General features: G+C 33.4%; 1 protein-coding gene across 2 annotated transcripts in view; it reads right to left on the bottom strand.

The window, feature by feature from the left end:
- The window catches only part of LOC150108873 (serine/threonine-protein kinase unc-51-like), a 400205-nt gene that overhangs the window by 241560 nt on the left and 138610 nt on the right, over positions 1-20035 (bottom strand). For both annotated transcript variants that reach the window (XM_090410511.1, XM_090410519.1), the window contains exon 12: positions 6147-6358. In XM_090410511.1, coding sequence (XP_090266637.1) covers positions 6147-6358 — 212 coding nt within the window. The remainder of the gene's footprint in view (positions 1-6146; positions 6359-20035) is intronic.

Genomic DNA, 20035 nt, shown 5'->3' with positions numbered 1-20035 from the left:
GTTGTTTGGATTCTGGTGTGTAATGGTGAATCCAAGTCTCATCCATAGTAATAAATTGATGCACAAAATCAATTTTATTATTGATAAAATGCTCCAAGCACTGTTCAGAGATTTTCATACAAGTACATTTTTGATCTACTGTGAGCAAGTGCGGCACCGATCTTGCACAAAGATTTTTCATTTGTAATTCTTCATGTAAAATATATCCTACACATTCTTTTGAAATGCCTATAGTCCCATCAATTTCACACACTTTGACTCGCTGGTCATCCAATACCATATCGTGCACTTGATCAATGATTTCTGGTGTTGTTGTTACACTTTTTGGATGTCCTTCACGTGGATCATATTCAAGGCTGGTATGGCAATTAAAAATGGGCTGCCAAGTTTAAACTCAGCAGCCCATTTCTTAATTGTTGAAAATGAAGGAGAAGAGTGCACATAAACTTTTATGAACTTTGAATGAATTTCTTTTGCAAAGAATTTTATAACTGCACGATATTCATTTTTATCCATTTCAAGGGATATAGACAACACTTTTGCTTCAGACAACTGTATCAAAAAAAAAAAAAAAAACTACTTGAGAGAATGACTTGCAATTTCACATGGATGCTTATGAAGATGTACCAACTTAGAAAAAAAAAAAAAAAAATCTTGCTGATAGTGTTGCCATCTATGGCTGAGGTTGAGAACCTTTCAGACCACCCTCGAAAATTAAAACAAAACAGTATGGATGGTGGCCAATAAAAGCTGAAATAAACTGCTTAGAGTTCTAAAGTCACAATATGCTGGAAACCTTGAAGAACTAAGTGGGTTGAAAGTGTGTCACCCAAATTCTTGGGATTTTTGTGCCAACATTATTGTTAAGATTAGGATGATTAATTAAAATTTCACAGGCTACTTTAAATTTGTGTTTAACAACTACCGTGTTAGAGTAAAACTTCAGTTCAATATAAACCAAAATAATCACTTGACATTTCGACCTTCACATCAAGAACATCATCTGGAGTATACACATAAATACAAAAGTAATAATGGAAAATCATGTACAAAGATTATTTAATAGTATAATTTTCGCCTGTGTGTCACAGGCATCTTCAGTACATATTAAGCTCAAATTAAACAATAACTGACAATTCTAAAAAGCGCCACCTAAGTAGCTGGTGTAAGATAACTAAAAAGGTCAATAAATTTCCTAAAAAAAAAAAAAAATCAATACAATAAAAAGTTAGGAAAGATTAGCTGATTTGTAAAGTACTATCTCCCATAAAGGGGATAGACGTAAGCCGTCGGATCTGTTTAATTAGGAGAATGAGGTAAAGTTTCACATGTTTCTTTATAAAGGCGTTCCATGAGGAACCGACTTTTGTGAAGGATTCTTGTCTTTCTCCAATGAACTCTATGTCTAGTGAAGATGGCATGTTCTGCAAGTCCAGACTTTTCAGGTTTAAAGTTTTCAATATAAGATTGGTGTTCTTCTAGCCGAATAGAGGCAAATCTTCCTGTTTGCCCGAAATAAGATAATCAACAAGAGCACGTAATCTGGTAGACACCTCGATGATTAAGATGTGGAAGCTTGTCCTTAGGAGAAGTGGGAAAGGTGGAGATTTTTCTAAACAGTCGAAAGGCAACAAAAATATTCAGTGGTTTTAAAACTTTTGCTATACGTTCACTGATGCCTTGTACATAAGGGATAGGGACTTTTTTGGAATCAGTTATTGTTTAATTTGAGCTTAATATGTACTGAAGATGCTTGTGACATACAGGCAAAAATTATACTATTAAATAATCTTTGTACATGAGTGTTTTCCATTATTTTCCGACATATCTGAACCTACTTATTGGTTCAGATATATGTCGATGACATTTTTGCTGTATGGAATGGCTCTTCGGATGAACTTCAACAATTTCTCACTAAGTTAAACGCACTTCATCCTAGGATCAAGTTTACCTTAGAAGTAGAATCAAATAAGCAGTTAGCCTTTTTAGATCTTTTAATTCTTCGCCAACCAGATGGTAACCTACATTTCTCAGTTTATAGAAAGAAGACTCATACAGGCCATTATATCCATGCAGAATCTCATCACCCTCCCAGTCAAAAGGCAGGAACTATTAAAACACTGGTTCATCGGGCCCACTCCTTCTGTTCTTCAGACGATCTTTTACAGAAAGAACTACAATATATAACTTCTTCCTTTCTATCTAATGGTTATAAGAATTGCTTCATTAAAAGAACTTTTGAGTAGTTTTAATATGCCTTCCTCTTCGAACACAGAAGAAATAACACACATTCCTATCCCTTATGTACAAAGCATCAGTGAACGTATAGCAAAAGTTTTAAAATCACTGAATATTTTTGTTGCCTTTCGACCATTTAGAAAAATCTCCACCTTTCTCACTTCTCCTAAGGACAAGTTTCCACATCTTAATCATCCAGGTGTCTACCAGATTCCGTGCTCTTGTTGATTATCTTATTTCGGACAAACGGGAAGATCTGCCTCTATTTGGCTAGAAGAACACCAATCTTATATTGAATACTTTAAACCTGAAAAGCCTGGACTTGCAGAACATGCCATCTTCACTAGACATAGAGTTCATTGGAGAAAGACAAGAGTCCTTCACAAAAGTCAGTTCCTCATGGAATGCCTTTATAAAGAAACATGTGAAACTTTACTTCATTCTCCTAACTTAAACAGATCCGACGGCTTATGTCTATCCCCTTTATGGGAGATAGTACTTTACAAATCAGCTAATCTTTCCTAACTTTTTATTGTATTGATTTTTTTTTTTTTTTTTTAGGAAATTTATTGACCTTTTTAGTTATCTTACACCAGCTACTTAGGTGGCACTTTTTGGAATTGTCAGTTATTGTTTAATTTGAACTTAATATGTACTGAAGATGCCTGTGACACACAGGCGAAAATTATACTATTAAATAATCTTTGTACGTGAGTGTTTTCCATTATTAATTTTGTATATATATGTATATATATATATATATATATATATACACACACACACAAAGAAACCAGCTCCACTACAATCTACATGGTATACTAAAATTACATTGATTTAGTCAACCATTAAAACTACTGGTGGAAAAAAAACTCTGTGAAATTTTGATTGACTAAATCAATGTAACTTTAGCATATATAGATAATAGTGCAGTTTCTTTCTTTGTATATATTTTTATACTCCAGATGATGACTTTAATGTGAAGGTCAAAACGTCGAGTGATTATTTTGGTTTATATTAAACAGAAGGTTTCCTCTAACACAATAGTTGTTTCCATAATTTTTATAATGCATTCTGATCATCATGTAACCATGAAGGAAAGGATTCTCACATCCTTATTTCATGACAATCCTGCATCATCATCTTCTTATGGATCTGTTGCTTAATACAGTTGCACATCCATTTTATACACACCTTATTTGTTCTTTGAACTATGGGAACTCATTCAGCTACTGTATCATTTAAGCATCTTGTCAATACTTCCCATGCACTGCTATTATCTTCTCATTCAGTAAATGGTACTACAAGAATGAACATAATATTCTCCTGAGTTTGTCAAAATTTCTGGGAATCAAAGGGACAGTATGCAGTCTCAAGGTATGCATCTGGCTGACATATGTGTACTATTATGTTTTAGTAAGGAAATACCGTGAGTACACATGTTACTAAAAATTATCATAATGGAATTAACTCACGTAAAATATGATTTATTAGTAGAATTTTTGCCGACATATAAAAAGCTAATTAAACAATAACTGACAATTCTTTTTAGAATTGTCAGTTATTGTTTAATTAGCTTTTTACATGCACTGAAGATGCCTGTGACACATTGGCAAAAATTCTACTAACAAATAATATTTTATGTGAGTTAATTCCATTATTATAATTTTAAGTAATGTGTACTATTAAAACTCTGGAAATGTCATTTATTTCGGGTCTGATACATGCATGTCCATGTTATGGCTCATGAACAGTGTTTTTATAGCTAAGTTATGCAAAGGCAAAAGCAAGACATGGTTATAAGCTCCACATGCTAAAAGATAGTATGTGGAGCTCACAACTTCAAGATGGAAAAAATTACCTTGTCATAAAATTTGAGGAAACAATAGTGGCTAAATGGACTAAACAATGACAAAATGGCAAATGTTTTAAGCAGTTGAGAATTGGATCACAGAACATACTTTCTCTTTACCAGTCTGGAGTCTTAAGAATGCTGCTAGAGCAGCTGGATAAATACAAGCTATATTTTACTGCTATATAAAAAATCACATAGACAAGAGAGAAGGGGATCATAGAAAAGAAGAATCGCATTATATTTTATAGCTGCATCAATAAAACATCTCATCATGGACTTCAAAGCAAAACCTCCTAGAATGCGTAGATCACAAGTCAAAGTAGTCTTTAACTACAATTTTATTTGTGCATATCTTTAACTGAAGTAAAGAATGATACTGAAAAAGATATCTTTTATGATGATATAAAATCTATGGGGAATGCTAAGAAGGGAAATTATTATTATTAAGAGAGACCTCCATGGAGTCTGGAACTCATTGAGGGAGGCCATACTATTCGAATCAGTGCCATGGTCATACCTGTTCCTGAATTCATTCATGCTACTTGCATGCAGAACAGCTAATGGCAGTAGATTCCAATCACGCACCACTCTATGAGTAGCCCTCCCCCTTTGACATAATTCATTCTCAACTTCCAAGAATGACCTCATGTCCTTTCACCACCCTCCATAAAATGAAAAATTCCATCTACTGAAATTCTGTATAAATCTTTCAGAAGTTTTCAAGTCTTAATCATATCACCCCCCTCTTTCTCCAGTTTGTTAGTGTCTGTAGTCTACAAATTCGCAATCTGTCTTCATAATCAGCTTTCCCCAATCTTGATGTCATTTTTGACATCCTACTTTGACTCTCTCTCTCTCCACTGTATCAGAATCACCACAGAAACCAGCAGACCAGTCCAAGTGAGGTCTTATCATGGCCTTGTAAAGAGGCAAAAATGACTTCCTTATCTTTACATGTCAAGGTTCGTTTCAGCGTTGCAATTATTCTCGGAGTTGTATTTACAATTTTTGCTATATAACCCTTGAAATTCAACTTCCTGTCTACTAACATTCCAAGATCCCTAGCCTGATCAGTTTCTTCTAGCATAATCACACCAATATAATATGACACTGGATATCTAATCATGCCAAATTGCATGACCTTACATTACTAACATTGAACTGCCAGTCATTTTCACATGCCCACAATTTCAGTCTATTCAAATCATTTGGCAAGTACTGCATATCAGCAGCACTCTTCATTACTTTGCCTATCTTTGCATCATCAGCAAATAGCTGTATGTCACGTGCAAATTCCTACCCAATGTCATTAATGTACAAATTGAATAACAATGGACCAAGGACTGATCCTTGAGGCATAAAACTGGTTACCTTGAATCTTGCAGATTCATCCCCCACATATGACTTTTTGATATCTGTCAGTCAGTCATCCCCTTATCCATGCTAATAGTTTATAATCCAATCCCATATTCTCCAATTCATGCAACAGTCTTCGATACTGTCGTCTGTTAAAAGCCTTAGCAAAATCCAAAAGTATCATGGTGTATCCATTCCCCTTGTCTAACTCATTGTCAATATTGTTAAAAAATGTGAGCAAGTTGCTACTATATCCAAAAACAGCTATAAACAAAGTCACCAAGCTGATGGTCTAATCATTATTTCTATTCTCCTTCACAGAATAATGGAAATAATTCTAATGGAATGAAGGTGTTTATCCTCCATGCCATCTGAAATACCCATACACCATCAGAGAACCAAACTTTGGTTCTCTGACAAGGGTCAAGGCAGTTCAAGAAAGACTTCAAAAAATTATGAGATAGCTTCAAATCAACAGCCAGCTTTGCACTTAGCATATACACTTTCAAAAAAAAATAAAAATAAAATAATAATAATAATTTCAAAGCTATATAAAGTTTTTGCACTTGATGTATTTTTACACTTGGTTACAAAATAAATTATAATAGACAAATTTTATTCTTGTTTCTAATCCCATAAAAGATGTAAGCAAGTTAAAATTGAATAGAAACTACTCAAAATGCTTCACAAATGAATTTACCTGTTCAACTGGAGATGGGGATGAACTTCTGTTCCTCATTATAGGAGAAGATCTAATTTCTAAGGAAGGAGACGCAGCCATAGGAATAACTGCCATATCTTCCCCTCCTGCTTCCCTGCTCCATCCATGTGGAGAGGCAGAACCAAATGGCGAAACTGGGGAGGAAAGTTCTGGAGAAAGATTACCTCTACTAGGCACTGGAACAGGAGAACCTGTCAATACATAATCAAGTTACGAATACAGCAGTTTCTTATTTCTATATTTATTTGCAAAGAATTGCAAGAACAATTAATTTAAAGATAATGATTCACTTTCATTATTTCTGAGAGAGATTTAACTTATTCTAGAAGTTCTTTCATCTCCTTCAGACACATGGAAAGACATGTGCTTTCAACTTTGCTGCAATTATTTCTGCCATTCTATAATTTACTGATTTTCTAATATGCAAAAGCTTGCTATTATTCAATACTTCCAATGTTAATTACACTCATTGAATATATAGGATGTGAATACCAATAAAAGCACATCCTAATGTCAATATGCACTATGACTTGGATTAATCTTTATGTTTGATGCTTCATCATATTTTTATTTGAGATCTGTTCTTAAATCTTTAAAATGCAACCCTCTATCCATATCGTCTCTGTGCTACCTAGGCAACATGAGGTTCATTCCAATTGTCAGGGGAGCTGAAACTGCATAATTTTTAATTCTGATGAAGGAAAGTTATTTTGTCACACCCAATCCTTGAGGCACAATAAAATATCCTTTTTTTTTTTTTTTTTTTTTTTCAGGCAACCTGCTGGAAGCCATTTTTTTTTGTCAGATCAACAGAATTTTCAACATTGCAAAGTATGTTCCAAAATTACTCATAGCATATTTTCATTTCCAGACTTGAATTTCTGATTTTTATTTATTTTATTTTTTTTTTAAAGATGGCAGGTACCTACATTAAATGTTCTGAGTTCTCTTTTCCCCCATTTTGTATCCTGTCCTGGAGGTCCTAGATTCAATCCACAAAGTCTGGTTTTGGGTGTGTTTGTAGTGAAACATATCATTTTGATTTTGAAGCCTAAAAAAAAGTTATGGTGAGGATCAAATAAAAATTGGAAATTTTTATCATATCTTCTTGATAGATGAGTATAAAGCAAAATTGGTCAATTCTGGTATTTTCATCTCTGAAAATGTAGATCCCACCCCCAGCATATTTTGTACATCGACTTAGCACTTCCTGAGTAGTGTGAAGCAAGCAAACTACACATTGGAAGGTTTAATACGTCACCAGCATCAAGTAGATGTACAATAATACATTTAAAAAAATAAAATTTTTTTACTTTTATACCAGTCACTTAGCTATGCAGGCAATGTAATTCCATATTGCTAGGGTTTGCAAAGACCAAGTGCACTGAAAGTTAAGGTGCTTATCAAATTTTGCTTTGCTTGTCACTTTAGTTTAGCTGGGTAATAAAAATACCTGGTGCTCACCACTTAAATGTAATTTGAGTTTCCAAAGGATATGATAGTTGTCAATTTCAACAATCTCCACGATTTATACTTATCAAGGTTCCCTCTGTGCACACCAGTCAAAAAACAAAAAAAGGGAGCACACGGACCTAGTAACTGCACATATAAAATTATTGCTTTCAGGATTTTTAATTTATTTGAAACATTCTATAAATATGAATCATATGATAAATCAATACTTATCACTTATTTTATTTGGTAATTTCTCAAATGTTTCACTCTAATATTACTTTGCCTCATTCCAACTTAATATACACTCTAATTAGTTACTTTTAGTCTGTGCAGTGTGGGTAACTGAAGCTGACAGAAAGATGTAGAAGCATTTTTGTTTACAGTAACTACTGTTTAGTGTAAAATCCTGTATAGACAGAAATTTTAAATTAAATTCTGTCTAAAATGATTTTACTTAGGAATTTAAATTAGATTAATTTGCTCATAATTTTTGTAAATATCTGACTGCTGAATTACGGCACAACAACAACAAAAAAAATTATGTATAAATGAATTGTGATGTTAGAATGCTTAAGAGAAAGAGCAAAGAAAAATGTGTATAAAATAATTGTATTAACAGAATGTTTAAGACAAAGAAATATCCCAGACAGATTAAAAATAAGACCTGAGGCTATCACTCTTGCGAAGGTCAATAATGTACAGGATTTCCCACCTTATCGCAGCTACTGCGATAAGGTGGCAGGTGCAGACCCATGTGAATACCCAAGGGAATGAAAGGGTAGCAAAATCCAAGGTCAATGGAGCAGCTTAAAGGGGGGGGGGGGGAGATCGAGGGCAAGAGGTCGTCACAGTGTAGGTCAAGTTTCGTCGGAGAAGGTCAGTCGTCATAATGGGAGTTCGGCAGAGAAGGTCGGTCGTAGGTAGCCAGTCTACCGCTAAAAGAGGAGAGGCTGTTGTCGATGGTCATCGCTGAATAAGCACAGTTTTGCCAAGTTTTCTGTTCCAGCTTCTGGTTCGTCTATGTCCTGTTGATTCTAGGTCAAGGGACCAATTCCAGCCAACAGATATCCGAAGATGTTAGATGGGTCATTTAAGCAGTGAAGGAAGTGATTTCCGGACTTCCATGCTGATTGCTGCCAGTAGAAGTGCCCCGTTGATGTCGATAAAGGTTCCTGTGTGTGAAAAGAAATATCGAAATGAAATACATGCTAACGATCTCAAGGATCTAATGATATGGACTAGATGATTTAAAACCAAGTAAGGTCTTCTGTATATGATTAACTAAAGGCAGGAATTGTAGTAGAGATTGCTCTAGTGAATTTAAGAAATTAAAAATGCATTCTTCGAACTCTTACAAAAAACAATTGCAGAAGTTCAAGGGCATATTATACTACTACTAGGAGACCTTAATGGATGGGTAGGGAATCAAGTAGATGAGGAAATGAAACAAGTGTTGGGATCACAAGGAGAAATAACCCGGAATAATAATGGAGAAAGAATAATAAATCTTTGCCTTATAAATAATTTAGTAATAGCGAATACTATGTTCAAGCATAAAGAAATCCATAAGTTTACCAGGGAAGAGCCTAGCAGAAATGAAAAATCTATAACTGACTATGCCATCATAAGCAGATCTTACTGGAAGTATACAAAAAACGCAAGAGTCTATAGATGTCCTGAAATAGGCAGTGATCATTACTTATTTGTATTGGAAATGATCCATAAAATAAAAGCTGAAAAATGTAGAAAAAGTAGCAAGGGAATAAATGTTAAGATAAAGAACTACAAACTAAAGAAAGAAGAAACAGCCATTGAGTATAAAAGTAAAATAGAAGAGAAGATGAAAGAAGTAGAAAAAGATATATATATATATATATATATATATATGAAAACCAAGATGTAGAAAGGCTACAGTATAGGTTCAAAACACTTCTTCTAGATACAAGCATAGAAATTTGTGGTGTATCATTAAATAATAAACAGAAGAAACATAAAACACCCTGGTGGACTGAAGAACTAAAAGAAAAAAAAGCAATTGTGGAAGAAATATGAAATATGAAAGCTGCAGGTTGATAGAGAACTATACAACAACCAAAGAAATAAAGTTAAAACCTTAGCGAAAGAAGAGAAAAGAAAATGCTGGGAAGACTTCGGACATACTTTAGAACAAAATTTTAAAGGAAACCAAAAACTCATTCTTCTTAATGCTTTAAGAAGAATGAGGTCAGAGAAAGAATGCCCCATAAAGTTTATCAAAATTAAGGATGGAAAGTTAATCACAAATTCCGAAGATATAATAGAAAGGTGGAAACAGTACTATCCAGAATTATTGGAAGATGCAGGACAACGAAAAAATAGAACCCTAAGAGCAAGACATAGGCAAGCAAAATAGAAGATCAAAGTGAGGAAATTCATGCAAATGAACTGTTAGTAGCAAATAAATAAAATAAAACTGGGCAAATCAGCAGATCATGACCAAATAACACCAGAAATGGTAAAGAATTTAGGAACAAAAGCCATAAAATTTCTTTTACACCTGTTCAATGTCGTATAGAAAAAGTAAATTATTCCCGAATTTGGGAAGTAGCAATAATAATCTCTATATTTAAGAAAGGAGATAACTGTAAATGTGAAAAACCATAGAGGGATTTCGCTTTTAAGCGTTTTAGGAAAATTATATGCCTATTTTAGAAGAGAGGCTTAGGAACCAAATAGGGGATACATTGGACGAAATGCAATATGGCTTTCGAAAAAATAGAAGCACACAGGATCTTATCTTCAGTCTTAGAGAAATATCAGAGAAAACATTGGAATATGGAAAAGAACTACATGCATGTTTTATAGGTTTCGAAAAGGCCTTTGGAAGAGTTCCCAGACACTTAATATGGCAAACATGAAAGAAAAACAAGATACAAGATAACTTAATAGCAGCCATACAAAGCCTCTACAAAAGTAATAGAAATTATGTAAGAACCTGTAATAACAGATCAAAAGAATTAGAAACAAATGTAGGAGTGAGGCAAGACTGTATCCTCAGCTCTCTTCTTTTCATTATAGTAACGGATGAAATTTTAAAGGCATGCCAAACAAAAACAAAAACTTCCACCTAGGATACAGGAAACTGAAATAAACCAGGATTTCACACATGGCTTTTGCAGATGATGTAGTGATTCTAGCAAATACAGTTGAAGATTTGCAGTACAACATCAACATTTGGTATGAAGAAACAAAGAAAAGGAATATGACCATAAATATAAATAAAACTAAAACAATGATCATATCTAGAAACCAACCAAAACACATAATAAAAATAGAGAACCTTCAACTAGAACAAGTTCACTCCTTTAAATACTTGGGATCATATATACAAGAAGATGGTAGATTAGACACAGAAATTAACAACAGGATAACGGGGAGAACAAAGCTATTCTATGAAATGAAAGACCCACTCCTAGATAAGAAAGAAGTTACCCAGAATACCAAAATGGCAGTGTTTGTACAAACATTAACATACAGTTGCAAGTCTTGGTATTTAACAACAGGAAACACAAATAACCTACAAACAATTGAAATGAAATCTTAGGAAAGTGGCACAAAACACGAGACTAGACTGAATAAGAAATCAAACTATAAGAGACAGCCTTCAAGTTGTATCTCTGAACCAATTCATAACACAAGCCCAAATGAGGTGGTTTTTGGACATCTTAATCGAATGGAAGAAGGAAGAATAGCAAAAACTGTATATGAAAGCCAGAAAATAAGAAACATAGGCAGACCCAGGAAAAAGAAATTAAAGAAAAATTTGGAAAAGAAGGGAATTAACTGGAAAGAAGCAAAAGAACAAGCCTTGGACAAGATGGTATGGAAATCTCTTTGGCAAAATCTCGACACTTAAAAGCACAAGAGATCATAGACGAAGAAGAAGTGCTCTCTTTTGGCCTCATGGCCCAGACACATTAGACTCCTTCCTCAGTGATCTCAACAGCCTAAAACCAAGACTCAAGTTTATGATGGAAATGGAAAATAACAATAGTTTACCCTTCCTAGACACCTTAGTAACATGCCTTCCTAATGGTAACCTTTCTTTCACTTATATAGAAAATCTATTCACACAGGCAGATACATTCTACCCCCCCCTCAATAATATGGCATTATTAAAACTCTAACCAATAGAGCCCACAATCTTTGTTCCAGTGGAACCTCCCTTTCAACCGAGCTCAACCACATACAAAACACCTTCCTTTCCAATGGCTACAGTGATTACAGAATTAAAAAAATAATCAGTTCCTCCCAATCAATCTTTTCGATGCTTATTATTACTATTATTATTAACAGAAATATCCAGGGAGTCAGGGACTCATCGAGGAATACCACATTCTATCTGCCATCTAGGACTGCCCCCCTTGCTAAAGCAGAGGCCGAAAGTAGTGAAAAACTACCAGGATTTCCCCCTTTCTGAGACATCCTGGATGTCCACAGATTGCACTGATTGGCAAACATGCCGGCAAGGCATTCGATCCCAGTGATGGTGGTCCGGAAGATAAGATAAGATAGTAAAAAAAAGACTCAGGAGAAGTAGAATGAAGAGCAGGTGAAGAAAAGCAAGGGAAAAAGAGGAAGAATAATAAAGGGCCAGTGGGAGGTCCCCTCCACCACAAACAGATGGCTCGCATGGAGGAGCCTTAGGGAAGGATAATTTATTAGTTCTGAACTATGTAAAAACCAGAAAGAAGCAGATTATAATTCATAAAAATAAATTCTACTAGTGTATAAAGTAGAAACCTAATTCATAGAAATTATTACCATGCCATTATTATATCACAGTAATCATATTTTGATAAAACCATTACAACTCTAAAATCACTATTTGGTATGCAGTATCTTAAAAGTTTCCTCAAGCTTGTCAATTTTTAATAAGTATTTCATGAGAAAGGATAAAATATTACTAGGAGCCATAGCACTTAATGTGGAATGGATTAAATCAGGCAAGATCAGATTTAGGATGAATTTACAAACTTAGTAAGCAAATACCACTTTGATTAAATAGTACAATCAACTAGTTTATTGTAAATATCAATAAACTGATAATATACTGTATATCAGTATACTGATACTAACATTAATCATTACAACTCCAAGGATGATTAATGTAACAGATTATGACAACAAAGCTTCGACTTGGCACTATTCTTCATGATTTATAATTCTTACATCAACTGATAGTTTTCTTAGAAAAATTACAGCTTTCTGACATGAGATGCTGCGTATTATGGATTTTGGCCTACTACCTGCCATCTAGGACTGCCCATCTTGCTGATGCAGAGGCGAAAAGTAGCGCAAAACTACCAGAATTTCCCCCTTTCTGGGAAATCCTGGATGTCCACAGATTGCACTGGATGTTTAACAATTCTGTCAGAAATAACAAGAAATCTCTATCAAAGAATAAAAGAAAACATATAGAATATCTGCATTTTGTCTTAATGCAAGAGCAACTTACATCAAAAGTTATATAACTAAGTAAACTATTAATTATATGAGAGATACAAACAGTGCTTTCATTCTTGGTATATAAAATAACGGATATTCATTATTTACAGTAAGGGTCAATGCTAAGATGAGGTTTTTTAGGCTCAACTACACAGTAGTTAGAATAATCATCATCAAAAATGGAGAATGAAATTTGTGTGGAGTTAGTAAATAACTAACAGAATGGCAATCATGAATATATTTAAATAATGGAAGAGGGGAAAAAATCAAAAACTTGAAATATGGAAAGGCTGGTGGAGATGAAGATAATACTCTTCACCTTCCCCTTATGTATGGGAATCAATTGCTAGTCATGACTAAGTAACATGCCTTTATAGAAACAAGTAATGGTATGATAGCATTATATTATTATGATAATGCCATAGCATCACTAGGGTAATCTCTACATAGTATGTTATGGCTGTAAACTGTATGCATTAGCTGGCTGGTTGCCTGTTTATTTGGGAGGAAAGTCGAAACTGTTGGGGGGAAAGGGGGAGGGGGGATCCTTCTATCCCCACATGAAACTGGCTAACAACCATCAATTAAAAAGTTCTTATTAAAGGTTTTTCATGTCCCAGATGGGATATGAAATCGGATCTTTTTAGCCAAAAGGACATTATCATTACCAACTGATCTACAGAAGTTCTAATACTCAACTTAACATGTTTTCATACTCAACTCAACATGATATTCAACTTAACTAAACTTTAAATATGCAGGTAGAAAAAATTTAACTGGCTATCTTTTCCTTTCCTTAAACTGACTATATTTTACAAGTCTTTTCTTTTTATTATCTATTTCTATATTAATATTAAAGTTTATATTTACCTCAAGTATTAGTTTAATGGAGATGCATATATTTTTACTTAGTACCTCATACTCAGAGTGCTTAACTCTTCATTTCAAAACAAAAAGAAAATTCCACACAAATTAAACTCATAATTAACTTTGCACACAAGTTTGTATTCCAGGATATCTCTAATGTGACTTAACTTTACAAATAACCTTAATAGCCATTTAATTCATTAAAAGATTAAATTGTCAAATACTTTACAACCAAAAGAAAAAATCTTTCATTTACAAATATATACCACATCAAATCTATAATTTCCCTAAGCAAGAGCCAATACATTCTTCACATCACAAATTCAAACAACATGAGAAAAACTTGAGCTTACACAGCATCCCTTCAATTATCATAAGCCAACAGTTATATGAATAAAACATCTGGAATTTTAGTCTCTTGACCCCTATTCAACTTTCATTCCCTCTTGAGTTCACACAGGATAGAGACTAACACAAAAACTGCTCTCTATATGACAGTAACACAAGTCAGTCTTCTAGCTGTTTACAATTACAGAACACTGAAGAAAACATAACAATGCACTTCTATAATTACACTTTCTATATGAAAGTGGTAACAAAGTCCACTGAATAAATTACTAAAAACCTGACCAACAGTTTTATCACTTCAGAACAACTTCGCCTTCTATATGAAAGCTTCTGCAGAAATAACTTATCAGACTGAGAATCCTAAATAAAACAAACTTACTGAGCCCATTTCAATATGAACTAGAGAGCAATATAGTTCCTTTCAAGCTTTAACTGAAATAAATCCTATATGGATTAATGACTACAAAAACTTATCTTTCCTTTAAAGAATGTCTATTCTTTAAAGGAAAGATAAGTTCTCTATCTCTTTCAGTCTTCCATTTCTAACTTTTCTTCAAATTTCTGTTTAGCCTTTATATATTGAAGACACAGAAACTCTAATTTTTCTCCTGAGTTCCATTCCTGCTCCCCACCAGATGAATGCCCAGCAAAACATTCAATAATGTTCTTTTCACTTCTGCACATGCTCGGAAATACATGGGATCAACTTCCGCTCCAGTCCACTATTGTGCACTATCAATTGCTTTCAGTGCTGAACTTGAAGCAGCAATAAAGTTATTTTCATTCTGCAAGGAAAGTTACTTCAATATAATTTCATAATGAAACAAGTAGAATTTATAACAGTTCTCCATTTCACAATCTTTCATGCACTGAGAAAAATTCATTCAATTAGTCAAACAGCAGGAATTACAGGAGTAACTTTGGCTTCTCTCGAAAGTGACAACATATTTCATAAACACTTGTCTACATAGAAACAGCACAAACGTTTACACTTGACAGCTCATACAAAATTACAATTAAGCTCTATTATTAATTTATCAACTAAGTTCTAATTATTATTATATTATTATTATTTTTTTTTTTTTTTTTTACATCTGAGCAAGATTTCAGTAGTCAAAAATAAAACATCGCAAAATGTCTTGCTCATAACATACAAAAAAGAAACAAACGAGCTTAACAAACTTTTTTTTTTTTTTTATAAATACCTTGTTGCTAACTTCTTAAAAACTTTAAATTAATTCATTTCTATATTTATAACTTGTGGGATATCTCAATTTTAATACAGATAGCCTACAGAGTAGTTCACCAAAGCTTCATAATATTAAAGAGACTGGGAACACATGTATAACCATCAAGAAAGAGAAGAAAGGAGATGAAATACAAAGTGGAAAGGGGAGGGGGGGGGAGAGACAAAGATACACAATGATAACACTGAATGGATGACCCTGAGAATGGTGCAACTAGTTTTGTCTGAAAACTGTCTAACGCAGCATGTAGTCGAAGCCACATACGGGACTTGAGTGTTGGATTTAATAATGTTGTCTTATACAGTAATAACAGAAGTATACCATAGTGCTACCAACTGGAGTGTGATCGTGTGATTTTAACATATAATGTGATGATTCTGGATTTCCCCAATGCATTTGACAGGATTCTAAATAAGAGACTATCATACAAATTCAAAGAGATAGGTTGCATAACAAACATTTGATATGGATAAGAGAGTGGTTGACAGATATCAGAAAGATATTTTTCCTGGAAATGCTGAGTATAAGAGGTGGATCATGATCAGTGAGTCTATAAGAGTCTGCCAGAGTCCATAATTGAGCTTTTGTTATTTATATCGTTAATACACTGATGTCAGTCTGGATAGTAATACAATTATTTGCTAATGATGCAAAGTTATGAATAGTAATATGAAAAAGCTGGTTCTATGAGCAAATCATCATCAAGCTTTTCAAGGATTTAGAAGTAGAGTGGCCTGTTCCTCCCTTAGAAGTCATCTTTGAAGCTCTTTAGAGGATGTCCTGGTTTTCTTTTTCCTAATAGTTTGTAATTTAAAACTTGTTTTGGTAATCTTTCTGTTTTCATTCTTCAATGTGTTCCATCCATTTATGTTTATATTTTTTCAATTACTGATTCTGGTTTAATTCTTTCATTTTTTTTTTTTTCCCCTTTTGTGATCGAATAGCATATACTTTGCAGATTTTCTCATACACTTTATTTCAGCTGTTAGTAATCTTTGTTTGTCTTTTTGTTCTATTGTCAGATTTCACTTCTAGACAATAGGACTGGTAGGGCTAATGTACTGCATACTTTTAATTACACCTGTTATTTTTAAATATTTCACAATTTTTAGATTTATATCTTTTTCATCTTCATGCATAATCATATATCCTAGGTAGTTAAATGAATTCACCTGTTCTAAAATCTTGTTATCTATTACTATTTTAGTTTTTATTGGATCTTGCCCTTTAAAGCAGTGCTTCCCAAACTGTGGGCCGCGGCCCCCTTGGGGGCCGTAGGTTTTGTTGAGGGGGCTGTGAAATAATGAAAACAAATTTAAAATGTTTTAAGACTAAGTAGATTTTTTTTTATTTTAAAAGAAATGTGTTTAACTTTTTATTATTTCTTTTTTGTTATTTTTTATATTTTAATGGAAAAATTCACACATTGGTGTTGGTTCACAAACTTTGCTTCGTGCGTATTTCGGCGCTTAATGAATATTAGTAAATATTGCTTATTCATATGTTTCATTTCAAAGCAATGGTTAATTGTATTTACTTCGAATGCTCTCCAGGGAAGCTCCAAATCTTCCTGTCCTCCCTTTAATCATGCGTTCGTAATCAGGGACTGTTGATGTTGACTTTATATACATATCAAAACTCGTTTTATATTATCACTGTCATCCGAACTAGTTTTCTGTTACCAATAAAAGTTTCGGATATACTTCACACATGAAAAAAAGCTTAAACAAGTTCATGTGGGGAGATTCTCTTGCAGTGGTAAACAACACCCCTCCCTAACAGCCACTATACTGCAGAGGCAATAAAAACAAGTACTTTTATTATGCCAGTGAATAAGGTATGAGGAGGCTGTGTAATATATTTCTCAACAAATAGTGCAATTAGAGACAACTGGGATAAACACACACACACACACACACACACACACACACACACACACACACACACACACATATATATATAATGAGTGTTATGGCAGTTTCACATATGGAATTCAGTTGAAGAGAGTTAGCATTTCAACTCAATTGTCAGCTATGCTTTTATCTTTCGGTTGCACGATCTTTTGTTAATACCGCACCAATCATATGCACGTTTTAATAACCTGCCCTTTGCTGTTTGTTTCGCGTTAGGCTTAATTACCGTAAAGGGAGAAAAGTCACAAAAGAGAAAAATGTTCCTGGTCCTGGGATTCCCTTATTCAGGTAATATTCACTAATTTCATGTTACCAGTCTGTGGTGTGCCAGTATCGGTAATGGTGATATTATTTGATCTATTCTACGTTAAAAAATTTAACCCTGAGATGGATAAGTGGCTGATAAAAAATATAAAAAAATAAAATTCCCGCGAACAATCAGAAGAAACAGAAACAGACTCAAAAAAAAGGACAGTATTTCATATTTTACCGAACAGCCCGCATCGTCTTCAGAACCAAACGGTAAGAGGCAAAAAATGTAATATATGGATTTGATTTTTGCAATATTCGCTGTGTATGTTTTGTATTGAATATAAATACAATAAATATTATATTTATTGTACAATAAATATTATAATAATATCTCTCTCTATTACGATTTTTTTTCGAGGGGGGCCGTGAAATATTTTAATTTTTGCAAAGGGGGCCCTGACATCCAGAAGTTTGGGAAACACTGCTTTAAAGGACATCATTTTTTATTTTTTTTGTTGATATCATCATTCCATAATCTTTGGCTATTTCAATTTAGATTTAAAATATCTTTCTGTAAGTTGATCATTAGCAAAAAGGAGAGTTCTTAAGTTCAGAGTAGGAGAAAGTTCAATACCTTGACGGAAATTTTTATTCCATTTTATTATTATTTCATTTAAATAAATATTAAAAAGAGTTGCTGAAAGAGGACATCCCTGTCAGATGTCCTTGGTTTATCTCTCTCTCGGATATGATAGTTCATAATTTTATCTTATTTGTATTTGATTATTTTCATATATAATTATGATAGCTTTTAGAATATTATTTGGTATTTGTCTTTCTTTTAATATGTTAAATAAAATCCTTCTTTAACTTTAACAAATTCTTTTTCAAAATTAAATGTTATATGTGTTTATAAATTGTATTCTCTTCTTTTCTCTATTATTAATTTTAGGCAAAAGACCTGGTCTATACATGATCACTCTTTTCTAAATCCATTTTGTACTTCTAAAATAAAGCCTTCAGAATATTTTATTGAATTTGTTATTTAAAATTCTGCTATACATTTTAAAACAGAAATTTAGAATACTCATACTTCTATAACCTTATTCCTGCTTATTTATATAATTCTGAACCTAACTTCGAGGTGCTTTTCCATTTCTTGTTTCTTTCAGGCTGATTTCTAATTCTTCTTTAGTTATTTACTTTTCATTTTCAATAAATGTTTGCCAGTTATCTTTTTTAAAATATTTATCTTTCCACAATTCTATATAGAAATTCCTCTTATTTCAATTCGATGCTTAATTTAATCTATAAGCAAATGATAATGAATATTTAATGTTCAATGTTTAATGCGTCCATAGTGAAATTGAAGAATGATGGGTCAACTGCACCTTTCAATTGAGAAGACATGAGTTCAATTCTCATCACAGTGAAAAAAGTCTTTATATGGGTTTTTTCAACTGAAGGTAGGTTAGCCAATCCAATAAGGAGTAAGAAGGGATTTTTCTCCGAAACTTGGGTTTTTATTCTTGCATACAAACAAATCAGCTATGAGAACACATAAATTTACAGACAAAAAATGCTGGTGCCAGGTGGTAAATGGTGAATAGTGCAGTTGCTAAGTGTTTGGATGAAGGATTCATGGTGAATATGAAGTGGAGTGCTCTTCCACAATGAATCCTTGGCCTCCTTTTATTGTGGCCCCCACTCACAAAAGGTTTTTGTAAACCTATAGTACATTCGTACCATGGGTGAATGAAGTTTTTTCCCCCTATTTTTATTCATTTTACATATTTTTGTATTTTTATTTATTTTTACATAGTCTGGAAACCCTGCCATCTTATTTAAACTTCTACTGATGACAGTACATTTTATTCCTCTTCGTTTATCAAGTCCTGTAGTACCCAAATATTCAAAGCTTCAAAATCTTTGATAAATAATCTCTAAAACTATGATCAAATATCCTGAATATGATTAATTAGTATAACTGATGATACTAAACTGAGGGAAGGCAGCTTTCCAGTAACTGGCTGTACAAGAACCTGACATGCAAATCATGCCAGAGGATCTGAAATAAATGACTCTGTAGATAGACAGAAGATTATACATTTGCACTTAAGAGATCACAACTCTATACACCAGAGGTAATGGGCACTATGTCCATTTTTTTATGCATCGGAAGTAAACGGCTACTTGTCCACTTAGTGCCCTTTCCAACTGGCTAATCCACTTATTATTACACAGAAGATAGTGCTTTGCATGACTGAATAGAGCGCAAAACAAAACATTAAAATATACC

Source organism: Typopeltis vanoorti, chromosome 2 (genome assembly GCF_054136105.1).
Source record: "Typopeltis vanoorti isolate ZY-2024b chromosome 2, IOZ_Tvanoo_1.0, whole genome shotgun sequence".
In the NCBI taxonomy this organism is placed as follows: Eukaryota; Metazoa; Arthropoda; class Arachnida; order Uropygi; family Thelyphonidae; genus Typopeltis; species Typopeltis vanoorti.
This window is presented reverse-complemented; position numbering and strand designations above follow the sequence as displayed.